Genomic DNA, 13743 nt, shown 5'->3' with positions numbered 1-13743 from the left:
GGAGGCAGTACTACCTGGAACCTGGAATTCTCAGGGTACAGGAGGCAGTACTACCTGCAAACTAACACTTTCATTCAAAGGCTCAACCAGCTCAGTTGCATCAGGCCTGGGTACTGCCTGTACCCAGAGAGATGAACACTGAGGAACAACAGCCTCTGGGGATCCACAGGAGAGACAAGCTATAGTAATAGAGAACAGGATCACCTAGCATCACCAATAACAAGATGGCAAGAGCCAAGCTCAAAAATCTAAAAAACAGAAACCAATACAAATTGGTAACTTCGAAACCCAGTTCTCTCAATGGGATAAATAGTGGATGTACCAACTCACCTGAAAAACAAGATTCAGACTGAAAATCATGCCTTATGATAATGATAGAGATCCTTGAGTAGTGTATAAATAACATACTTTAAAAAGTACGTAAAAGTGAGGGAAACACATGAAAACAAGTTGAAGCCCTTAAAGAGGAAACACAAAAATCACTTGGCTAAAGAAAAGCACAAACAAACAAATAAAGGAACTGAAAACAGAAATAGAAACAATAACAAAAACACAAAAGGAGACAGCCCTGAAGTTGGAAAAACTAGGAAATACACTGGGAGTGATAGATGCAAGCATCACCATCCGAATATAAGACATGGAAGATACCATAGAAAGTGACAGTCAGAGAAAATGCAAAAAACAAAAGGATTATAACCCAAAACATACAGGAAATCAGGACACAATAAGACCAAACCTAAAGATGATATATGTAGAAGAGAGCGAAGAATCCCAACTGAAAGGCCCAGTTGTAGAAGAAAACTTCCTTAACCTAAAGAAAGAGATAGCCATGAACATATAAGAAGCCTAAAGAATACCACTAATAGATTGTAACAGAAGAGAAATTTCTCCCCAAAACATAATAGTCAACAATACAAATGTTCAAAACAAAGAAAGAATACTAAAAGCAGTAAGGAGAAAAGGACAGGGAACACATAAAGGCAGAAATATAAAAATTACACCATAATTTTCAACAGATACTATAAAAGCTAGAAGATTTTGGACTGACATCATACAGACACTAAAAAAATATAAATGCCAGACCAGGTTACTATATCCAAAAAAACTCTCAGTTACCAGAGATGGAGAAACCTAGAGGTTCAAAGACAAAAGGAAATTTACAAAAGTCCAGGACTACAAAGTATAACTGATGGAAAACTCCATCAAAAAGAGGAAAACTTCACCCAAAAAAGATAGAGAAACTAATCTTCATGCAACAGATACTAAAAAAGCAAAATACACAAACATAATTCTACATTTAACAACAAAAGTAGCAGAAAACTAAAATCATTATTCCTTAATATTTCTTAACATCAATGAACTCAATTTCCAAATTAAAAAAATATATAGACTACCATATAGGATACATAAACAGGACCCAGAATTTAGTTGCATACAGAAAACTCATCTCAGCAACAAAGACAAGTACTACATAAGAATAAACAGCTGGGAAATAAAATTTCCAAAAAAATGGTTCCAAGAAACAAGCTGGAGTAGAAATCTTAATATCAAAAAACAGAATTTCAACCCAAAGTCGTAAAAAAGGACAAGGAAGGACACTTTTTACTCATCAAAAGAAAAATATATCAAGATGAACTCTCAGTCCTTAACATATATGTTCCAAATACAAGAGTAACCACATTCATAAAATAAACGCTACTAAAGATCAGAGCATATATTACACCACACACAATAATAGTGGGAGACTTGAACACCCCACTCTCTTCACTGGACAGATCATGGAAGCAGAAAATGAATAGACTCACAGCGAAACTAATAGAACTTATGAAACAAATGGATTTTATAGTCATCTATCAATTATTTCATATTAAAACAAAAGAATATAACTTCTTCTCAGGACCTCATGGCACCTTCTCCAAAACTGACCATATAGTCAGTCACAAAACAGGCCACATTGGATACAAAAACATGGAAATATCATATGCACCCTATCAGATCACCAAAGATTAAGGCTGGTATTCAGTAACAACAAAGACAATTAAAGCCCACATAAAAATGGAAGATTAACAATGCTCAAAGATAGCTTGGTCAAAGAAGAAATAATAAAAAAAAAGATATCAATGACTCCTTAAAATCTAATGACAATAAACATACGCCTTACCCAAACTTATGGAAAACAATGAAAGTAATGCTAAGAGGAAAACTCATAGCTCTGAATGCAGCAAAAAGAAACTGGAGACAACATTCACAAGCACTTGTCAAACAGGATCCGCCACCAAGAAAAGCTGAGACCCAGACAACACAGGACTGGTGAGAACCCATTGAGAAGTGATTCCGACTAGCCAGGGGGCAGAGAGATCTCAGCTGAGCACACAGAAATTGTGTGCCTGCCTTCCCAGATTGATCCAGGGATCCAGGAACCCAATGGCATCGGGTCCACTGTTCTTAGCCAGTGGCTTACTGGGTGCACAACAGGCATTAAGAACATCCACCACCAGGAAAAGCAGAGATCCAGGGACAAAGACCAGGTACAAGGGAAAGGCAAGAACCAATCACTGACAACAAGATGGCAAGAGGAAAGCAAAATAACGTACCCCAGGGAAACGAAGACAACCTGGCAACAGTAGTACCTAGCTCTCCCATCACAACAAACAGCAGAATGCCAAACATTCCAGAAAAGAAGACTCAGACACAAAATCCTACCTCAAGATGATGATAGAAAGCCTCAAAAAAGAATGGGAGAAAAACCATAAAAAATTAGAAGCTTTTAAAGAGGAAACAAGAAAAACGCCCAAAGAACTACAACAAAACAGAACAAAGTGATGAAGGAATGGAGGAAGGAACTTAAAACAGAAATGAACACAATAAAGAAAAGACTAAAAGACACAACTCTTGAGGTAGAAATCCTAAAAAAGAAATCAGGAGTCACAGATGCAAACATTTCCAACAGACTACAAAAGATGGAAGAAAGAATCTCGGGGGCAGAAGACAACATTGAAAACATAGACAACACAGTCAGAGAAGATGCAAAAACCAAAATGTGCAGGAGATCCAGGACACAAGGAGCAGACCAAACCTAAAGATAATAGGAATAGAAAAAGGTGAAGAATATCAAATAAGAGGTACAGTAAATATCTTCAACAAAATCCTGAAAGAAAACCTCCCAACCCTTAAAAATGAAATGACCATGAGCAAAAAAGCATACAGAACTCCAAATAGGTTGAACCAGAAAAGAAATTCCTCCCGACACATAATAGTCAAAACACCAAGTGCCCAAAGCAAAGAAAGAATACTAAAAGCAGTAAGGGAAAAAGGTCATATAACCTATAAAGGCAGACCAATCAGACTCACACCCAATTTCTCAACAGAGACTATGAAAGCTAGAAGAGCCTGGACAGACATCATGCAGACCCTGATAGAGCACAAGTGCCAGCCTGAGCTGCTAAACCCAGCAAAACTATCAATCACCATAGATGGCGAGATGAAGACATTCCAAGACAAAACTAAATTCACACAATATATGGCCACAAACCCAGCACTACAACGAATTATATGTGGAAAACTCAGTACAATGATGGGAACCACCCCATAGTAAAAAACAAGAAAACTAAGCAAGAAAACCAAAAGAAGAAAGACACACAGGCATAACTCAACCTACCAAAGCAACAATAGCAGGAAACAGCAACCACTATTCCTTGATATCTATTAACATAAATGGACTCAACTCCACAATAAAGAGACACAGGCTATCAGACTGGATACATAAACAAAATCCAGCATTTTGCTGCATACAGGAAACTCATCTCAGGGACAAAGACAGACACTATCTCAGAGTGAAAGGTTAGGAAAAAAACTTCCAAGCAAATGGCCCCAAGAAACAAGCTGGAGTGGCCATTCTAATATCAAATAAAGTCGATTTTTAACAAAAAGTTATCAAAAAAGATAAGGAAGGACACTTCTTACTCATTACAGGGGAAATCTGTCAGGAGGAACACTCAATCCTTAACATATATGCCTCAAATACAAAAACACGGACATTCATAAAAGAAACCCTACTAAAGCTCAAAAAATACATTTTATACCACACAAGAAAAGTGGGAGACTTTAATATCCCACTCTCACCAATGGACAGATCATAGAAACAGAAACTGAATGAAGACACTGTAAAATTAGCAGACACTATGAACCAACTGGAATTAATAGATATGTATAGGACATGTCATCGTAAAACAAAAGTATACACCTTCTTCTCAGCACCTCACGGCACTTACTTGAAAATTGACCATATAATTGGACACAGAATGAGTCTCAATCGATAAAAGAAAATTGAAATACTCCCATGCATCCTTTCAGATAACCGTGGTTTAAAGCTGGTCTTTAATAAGAACAAAGAAAACAAAGCCCATATACAAATGGAAACCAAACAATGCTCGATTAAATGATACCAGGGTCAAAGTAGAAATAAAGAAAGAAAATAAAGAATATATAGAATTCAATGAAAATAAAAACACGACATACCCAAACTTATGGGATGCAATGAAAGCAGTACTGAGAGAAAAACTTATAGTTCTGAGTGCTTTCAAAAAGAAACAGGAGAGAGCATACACTAGCAACCTGACAGCATAGCTGAAAGCTCTAGAACAAAAGGAAGCATATACACAAAAAAGAAGTAGACAACAAGAAATAATCAAACTTAGGGCAGAAATAGAGTAAATAGAAACAAAAAGAACAATTGAAAGAATCAACAAAACCAAGAGCTGGTTCTCTGAAGAAATCAACAAGATTGATAAACCCTTAGCCAGACTAACTAAAGGGCAAAGAGAGAGTATCAAAATTAACAAATCAGAAAGGAAAGTGGAGAAATAACGACTGAAACTGCGGAAATTGAAGAAATCATCAGATCCTACTACAAAACCTTACACTCAACAAAGCTGGAAAATCTGGAAGAAATGGATGAATTCCTAGACAGATACAAGATACTAAAGTTAAACCAGGACCAGGTAAACCATCTAAATAATCCCATAACACCTAAAGAAATAGAAGAAGTCATCAAAAGCCTCCCAACCAAAAAAAGCCCAGGTCCAGACGGGTTCAGTGCAGAATTTTATCAGACATTTATGGTGGATATAACACCAATACTCTCCAAACTATTCCAAAAGATAGAATCAGATGGAATACTACCCAACTCATTTTTTGAGGCTACAATAACCCTTGTTCCTAAACCACACAAAGACCCTACAAGGAAAGAGAACTTCAGAACAAGCTCACTTATGAATATTGATGCAAAAATAATCAACAAAATCCTTGGAAACCGAATCCAAGAACACATCAAAACGATCATTCATCATGACCAAGTAGGCTTCATCCCTGGGATGCAGGGATGGTTTAATATAAGGAAATCCATCAACGTAATCCACCATATAAACAAACTCAAAGAATAAAATCACATGGTCATCTCACTAGATGCTGTGAAAGCATTTGACAAAATTCAACACCCCTTCATGTTAAAAGTCCTGGAAAGATCAGGAATCCAAGGTCCATACTTAAACATAATAAAAGCAATATACAGCAAACCAACAGCCAACATCAAACTTAACAGTGGGAAACTTGAAGCAATCCCACTAAAATCAGGGACTCGACAAGGCTTCCCAGTCTCCCCCTACCTATTCAACATAGTACTGGAAATCCTGGCTGGAGCAATTAGACAGCAAAAGTAAATCAAAAGGATATAAATTGGAAAGGAAGAAGTAAAAACATCACTATTTTCAGATGACATGATAGTGTACTTAAACAACCCCACAACTTCCACCAGAGAAATCCTACAGCTGATAAAGATGTTCAGCAAAGTGGCTGGATATAAAATTAACTAAAACAAATCAGTAGCCTTCCTATATTCAAAGGAAAAACATGTGGAGAAACAAATTAGGAAAAAAATACCCTTCACAATAGTCACAAAAAATATGAAATACTTTGGTGTGACTCTAACTAAGCAAACAAAGAACCTGTATGACAGGAACTTCAAACCTCTAAAAAAAGGAAATCAAGGAAGACCTCACAAAATGTAAAGATCTCCCATGCTCATGGATTGGAAAAATCAACATTCTAAAAATGGCCATCTTACCAAATGCAATCTACAGATTCAATGCAATCCCCATCAAAATTCCAACCCACTTCTTTATTGACTTGGAAAGAGCAATGTGCAATTCATCTGGAATAAAAAAAGCCCTGGAATAGCGAAATCCATCCTCAAGAACAAGAAAACATCTGTGGGAATCACTATCCCTGAGCTCAAGCTATATTACGAGGCAATTGTGCTGAAAACTGCATGGTACTTGTACAGACATAGGCATGTGCATCAATGGAATAGAATAGAAGATCCAGATATGAGACCCCAGATATATGGTCACCTGATTATTGAGAAAGGAGCTGGAAACATTCAATGGAAAAAGAACAGCCTATTTAACAAATGGTGTTGGTCCACTAGCACACAACATGGACAAGAATGAAAATAGACCCTTTCTTATCTCCTTTAACAAACCTCAAGTGTAAGTGGATCAAAGATCTCCACATTAAACCAAGTACACTGAAACTATTAGATGAGAAACTAGGTTAAATCTTGGAACTCATAGGAACAGGATAAAATTTTCTGAACTAAACACCAATGGCTCATGCTCTAAGGACAAATATTGACAAATGGGACTTAATGAGATTGCAAAGTTTCTGTAAGGCTAAACACACTGTCAAGAAAACAAAATAACAGCCAACAGAATAGCAAATGATCCTTACCAACCCCACATCAAATAGAGGCCTAATATCAAAGGTATATAAAGAACTCAAAAAGCTAGAGACTAGGGAATTAAACAACCCCATTAAAAAATGGTGTATACACTGTAACAAAAATTTCTCAATCGAGGAATATCGAATGGCTGAAAAACATCTAAGGAAGTGCTCAACATCCTTACCCATCAGGGAAAAGCAAATCAAAACAACCCTGTGATTCCACCTCACACCAGTCAGATTGGCCAAGACCCAAAACTCAGATGACAACAGATGCTGTCAAGGATGTGTAGAAAGAGGAACACTTCTCCACTGCTGGTGGGGTTATAAACTGATACAACCACTCTGGAAATCAGTCTGGTGGTTCCTAATAAAATTGGACATAGTACTACCAGAAGACCCAGGTATTCCACTTCTGGGCACATACCCCAGAGACCCTCCCACATACAACAAAGATATATGCACCACAATGTTCATTGCAGCTCTATTTATAAAAGCCAGAACTTGGAAAGAACCCAGATGACCTTCAGTAGATGAATGGATACAAAAATTGTGGTATATTTACACAATGGAGTACTACTCAGCTATTACAAACAATGACTCAACAAAATTCTTAAGAAAATGGATGCATCTAGAGAATACCATCTTGAGTGAGATAACCCAGTCACAAAAGAACAGACATAATATTCAGTCACTTATAATGTGATACTAACTCCAGAAAGCTCTGAACACCCCAGAAAAAACTCAGACTGTGTAAAGTTCAACAAAAAAAGAATATATTTTAATTATAATAGAACTGTATCACTTCCCTCTTACCTCCCTTCAGCCCCTCCTATTCTCTCTCCTATTCTCTCAAATTAATAGCCTCTTTTCCTATATTGTTGTTACCTATATACATATGTGTATGTATATAGACCCACAAATACTCAAATACCTTAAATACCTTTAAAATGTATTAGTATACTTTTATGCAACAATGGTGAAAATGTGTACATTTATCTTTGTTTTTTAAAATAAAGTAAAAAAAAACAAAAAACAAAAAACAAAAAACACCATGTTCGTGTCTCTAGATCCTCAGAAAGCATTTGGCAAAATTCAACACACATTTATGCTAAAAGTCTTGGAAAGGTCAGAAATTCAAGGCTCATATTTAAACAAAGTAAACACATTATTCTGCCAACCAGTAGCCAACATCAAATTAAATGGTGAAAAGCTTGAAGCAATCCCACTAAAATCAGGGATTAGACAAGGTTCCCCATTTTCTCCTTATCTATTCAATAAAGTACTGGCAGTACTAGCCAGAGACATCAGACAGCAAAAAGAGGTCAAAGGGATGAAAATTAGAGAGAAAAAGTCAAAATATAACTATTTGCAGATGATATGGTAGTATAAATAAGTGACCACAAAAATTCCACCAGAGAACTTTTGAAGCTGATAAATGCCTTCAGGAAAGTGGCTGGCTATAAAATTAACTCAAACAAACTAGATACCTTTCTCTACTCAAAAGACAAACAGGCTTAAAAAGAAATTAGAGAATCAACACCCTTCACAATAGTAGCAAAGAATATAAAATATCTTGGTGTGACCCTAGCCAAGCAAGGCAAGAACTTCACAACTCTGAGGAAGAAAATTGAAGAAGACCTCAGAAGATGGAATGCTCTCCCATGCTCATGGATTGGAATGAAGAACGTTGAAAAATGGCAACATTGCCTAAGCCAATATACAGATTCGATGCAGTCTTCATCAAATTTCCAACCCAATTCTTCATGTAGCTAGAAAGAGCAATCTGCAAATTCATTTAGAATAATAAAAAACCCAGGATAGCAAAAGCCATTCTCAAAAATAAATAAACTTTCAGGGGAGTTTATCCCTAACTTCAAGCTGTATTACAGATCAAAGTTGACAATAATAAAAAAGCATAGTATTGGTGCAGAGAAAGGCCGGTAGATCAATGGAATAGAATCAAAGACCCAGAAAAGAATCCACACACCTATGATCATTTTATCTAAAAGCAATTAATGGAAAAAGAACAGCCTCTTCAACAAACGATGCTGGTTAAACTGGCATCAGCATGCAGAAGAATGAAAATAGATTCTTACTTATCTTCTGTAGAAAGCTCAAGTCAATGTGGATCAAAGAACACTATATAAAACCAGGCACACTGAAACTAATAGAAAAGAGAGTGGGCAAGATCATAGAGCAACAAGGCACAGGAGAACATTTCCTAAATGGAACACCAATATCTTATGCTTTAAGAGCAAAAATTGACAAATGGGACCTCATAAAATTGGAAAGCTTCTGTAAGGCAAAGAAAACCATTAAGAAGACAAAACATTGGGAAAGTATCTTTACCAATTTGGCATCTGATAGAGGAATACTATCAGATATATATACATCTGATAGAGGGATACTTTGTATATATACAAAGAATGCAAAAAGTTAGACTCTAGAGAAACAAATAATCCTATTAAAAATGGAATACAGAGTTAAACAAAGAATTCTCAACTGAGGAATATTGAATGGCTTAGAAACACCTAAAGATGCTCAACATCCCTAGTCATCAGAGAAATGAAAATCAAAATAACCTTTAGATTTCACCTCACTCTTGTCAGAATGGCTAAGTTAAAAAAAAACTCAAGTGATAATAGATGCTGGTATGGATGTGAAGAAAGAGGAACACTCCTCCACTGTTGTTGGGACTGTAAACTGGTGCGATTACTCTGGAAATCAGTCTGATGCTTCCTCAGAAAACTGGACATAATAAAACCTGAGTGCCCAGCTATACCACACTTGAGCATACACCCAAAAGAAGCTCCAACATCTATCAGGGACACATGCACAACCTTGTTCATAGCAGCCTTATTTGTAGTAGTCAGAAGCTGAAAAGAACCCAGATGTCCTTCAACAGAGGAATGGATACAGAAATTGTTGTACATATACACAACGATATATTACTCAGCTATGAAAAATATTCATTAAATTCCTAGGTAAATGGATAAAACTCGAAGCTATCTTCCTTAGTACAGTAAGTAACCCAGAAACAAGAAAACTCATAGTTTGTACTCACTTATAAGTAGATGTTAGTCCAAAAAACCTTGGACTACCCAAGGAACAATCCATCAAACTTATGAAGCTCAAAGAGAAGAAAGGTCAGAAAGTGGATGTGTCAGTCTTAGAAGGAAAAATAAAACCTTCTCAGTAGGAAATAAAGGGACAAATAGAGGATAGGAAATAGGAGAAAAGATCATCCAAACACTGCCTTACCTGGGGATACACCCCATATATGCCCAATAAACCCAAGCACTATTGCTGATGCCAAGTGGTATTTTCTGACAAGAATCTGATGTGGAAGCCTCCTCAGAGGCTCTGACAGAGCCATACTGCTACAGAGGAGGATGCTTGCAGCTAACTACCATACTGAACATCAGGATCCAAATGAAGGATCTAGAGATATGACTGAAGAAGGTGAAAGAATTTGGAACCCCATTGAAAGAACTAAATTATCGACTATCTAAACCCACCACAGCTCCCTGGGACTAAAACACCAATGAGTTTACATTGAAAGTCCCATGACCCGAGGTATATATGCAACAGAGAATGACATTTTTTGACATCAATGAGAGGAGAGGCCTTTAGTCCTGGGAAGGCTCATATTCCCAATGTAAGGGAACAACAAGGGGCCTTGGAGGGACACAGTGGCTGGAGGAAGGAGCACATGCATGAAGGCAATGGGAAGAGGAGGGGGTGGGATTGTGTGAAAGGGATAACATCTGAAATATAAATGCAAAAGATTTACAATTTAAAACGAAGGAAAAAATCTAAGGTACCTGTTGAACCTTCAGCAAATGCTTGAATCACTCACTTACCTGAAGATTTTTTCCTTAAAGGCTTTCCCCCTTCTTAACCCTTTTAGTGGCTACTGGCTCAAAAATGCTTTTCTTTTCCAGGTTTAACTTCCGGGGTTTCCGCTGGTTGAAAACCATGATCCACACCATCAAGGAGATTAATGAGAGGAAGGACATTTTGCCCAACCACACTCTGGGTTACCAAATATTTGACAACTGTTACTCCACCTCCAAAGCAATAGAGTCATCTTTGGTGTTTCTAACAGGGCAAGAAGAACACAAGCCTCAATGGAGAAACAGCACTGGAAAAGTTCTACTTGGAATTATTGGAACAGGAGGAACAACTATGTCGCTTGCTGTTTCAAGAATTCTAGGGGCTTATGGAGTAATACAGGTATCTTGGAATAGTGTGCTATGTGCTTAGAAAGAAATGCAAACACTAGTCAGGAGTGTTGGCCCCTTCCTTTAATTGCAGAACTTGGGAGGTAGAGGCAGGTGAATCTATTAATTCAAAAACAAAGTGAGTGCCAAGACAATCAAGATTTTGCACAAGGTAATTCTATCTCAGAAAAACCAGAAAGGAAAAAAAATGAGGTAGATAAATACAAAGAGTATATAGAAATTACCTCAAATAACTATGAGGTCCAGAAATGCTGCACAAAGTTACATAGAGAAGATAGAATGTGTTCAGAATCTTCCAATTCCTCTGCTCAACTAAGCCTGGCCATTTAATCTCTGCCTATTTAGTGGGCACTTGAGTTGATAAAACACCTGGAGCCTCATGCTGCACCAAATAACATGTTCAGTGGGCTCAGAGCATGGTGTGGAGCTGAGTAGATGTTATCCATAAATATTTGGTAATTGTTCAGTGGCAGGCATAAGAAACAGGTTTTCTTTGGGTCTCTTTTGATGCTTGAGACTCATAAGCAAAAGCATCACACTGCCATCCTAAAGTAAGATTGGGATTTCACATCAGCTGTCTTAATAGACTATTGTCAAACCAGAGAATCGGCCAAATGTAAATATAAGAATAAGTAATTAGACCAAATGATCAGGCCATCTGACAAAGGGAACAGCAGAGAACAAGGAACACAGGCGGGGTGGGACTGCACTGCGAGTAGCAGGGGCACAGGGAGGTCTGGGCGGAGCACTCAGAAAGCAACCCTCCCCAATTGGGTTAGGGAAACAGGAACTCTGCCGTAGGGCTCAGTTTCCACCCATAGGACCCATGCATGCTGACCAAACGCTCAGGCTGTCTGCAACCAGGAACAGCAGAAATCCAGGGACAAAGGCTGGGTACACAGGACAGTCCGGAAATAATCAGTGACAACAAGACCACTTATGATCACAGAGAAGATGGCAAGAAAAGAGCGAAAGAACTTACCCAATGGAAACCAAAAAAAAACTTGGCAACACCAGAACCCAGCTTTCCCATCACAGCAAATCGTAGAATGCCAAACAGTCCATACAGAGAAGACTCATACCCAAAATCATACCTCAAGATGATGATAGAGATCCATAAAAAAGAACGAGAGGAAAAGCATAAAGAAATAGAAGCTTTTAAAGAGGAAACATGATAAACACACAAAGAAATCAAAGAACTAGAGAAAAAAGGATCAAAAGATATAAAAAATTGAAGAAGAAATTTAAAATGGAAATGGAAACAATAAAGAAAACACTAAAAGAGACAACCCTAGAGGCAGAAAACCTAAAATAGAAATGAGTATTCACAAATGCAAGCATCTCCAACAGACAAAAAGAGATGGAAGAAAGAATCTCAGGGATCGAGGACAACATTGAAAACATAGACAAAACACTCAGATGCAAAGGCCAAAAAGGTCCTAACACAAAATGTCCAAAAGATCCAGGACACAATGAGAAGGCCAAACCTAAGGATAATAGGAAAAGAAGAGGGTGAAGAATATCAACTAAGAGGCACAGTAAATATCTTCAACAAAGTCGTAGAAGAAAACTTCCCTACCCTTAAGAATGAGATGACCATGAGCATAAAAGAAGCCTACAGAATTTCAAATAGAGTTGAGCAGAAAGGAAATTCCTTCTGACACATAAAATTCAAAACACAAAGTGCCCAAAGCAAAGAAAGAATACTAAAAGCAGCAAGGGAAAAAGGTCATATAACATATAAAGGCAGACCAATCAGAATCACACCCAACTTCTCAACAAAGACTATGAAAGCTATAAGATCATGGACAGACATCATGCAGACCCTAAGAGAACAAAAGTGTCAGCAAAAGCTGCTATAACCAGCAAAATTCTCAATCGCCATAGATGGAGAGACCAAGCTATTCCATGACAAACCTAAATGTACACAATATCTGACCACAAACCAAGCACTACAATGAACTATAGGTGGGAAACTCAATAATAGGAAGTAAACTACATCCTAGTAAAATCGAGAAAATACCTAAGCAAGACAACCAAAAGATGAAAGACACAAAAGCACAATTCTACCTCTAAGAGCAAAAATAGCAGGAAACAGTAAACACCATTCCTTAATATCTGTTAACATAAATGGACTCAATTCACCAATAAAAAGTCATAGGATATCAGACTGGAAATATAAACAGAATCCAGTATTGTGCTGCATACAGGAAACTCATCTCAGAGACAAAGACAAACACTATCTCAGAGTAAAAGGTTGGAAAAAGAAGACTTCGAAGCAAACAGCCCAAAGAAACAAGCTGGAGTGGCCATTCTAATATCAAAAAAGTAGATTTTCAACCAAAAGTTATCAGAAAAGATGAGGAAGGACATGTTTTACTCATTACAGGGAAAATTTGTCAGGAGGAACTCTCAATCATTAACATAGATGCTACAAATACAAGAGCACCCATATTCATAAAGAAACCCTACTAAAGATCTAAAATATTTCATCACATACAATAATAGTGTGAGGCCTCATCACCCCACTCTCATCAATGGGCAGATCATGGAAACAGAGACTGAACAAGGACGCAGTGAAACTAGAAGACGTTATGAACCAATTGGAAAAACAGACATCTACACAACATTTCATCCTAAAACAAAAGAATATACCTTCCTCTTGGCACTTCACGGTACCTTCTCCAAAATTGACCAAATAATCGGTCACAAAACAAGC

The 13743-nt window shown here is 37.3% G+C and overlaps 1 protein-coding gene across 1 annotated transcript in view; it reads left to right on the top strand.

Moving 5' to 3' along the window:
* The window catches only part of LOC308419530 (vomeronasal type-2 receptor 1-like), a gene marked incomplete at both ends in the record, with an annotated part of 40610 nt that overhangs the window by 13712 nt on the left and 13155 nt on the right, over positions 1-13743 (top strand). Inside the window, one exon of the mRNA XM_080915298.1 lies at positions 10725-11016. Within this exon, the coding sequence (XP_080771424.1) occupies positions 10725-11016 (292 nt within the window). The remainder of the gene's footprint in view (positions 1-10724; positions 11017-13743) is intronic.

This window comes from Micromys minutus (genome assembly GCF_963924665.1).
Source record: "Micromys minutus genome assembly, chromosome: 4".
Taxonomy (NCBI): domain Eukaryota; kingdom Metazoa; phylum Chordata; class Mammalia; order Rodentia; family Muridae; genus Micromys; species Micromys minutus.
The sequence above is the reverse complement of the archived record's forward strand: the minus strand, read 5'-3'. Positions and strand labels throughout refer to the sequence as shown.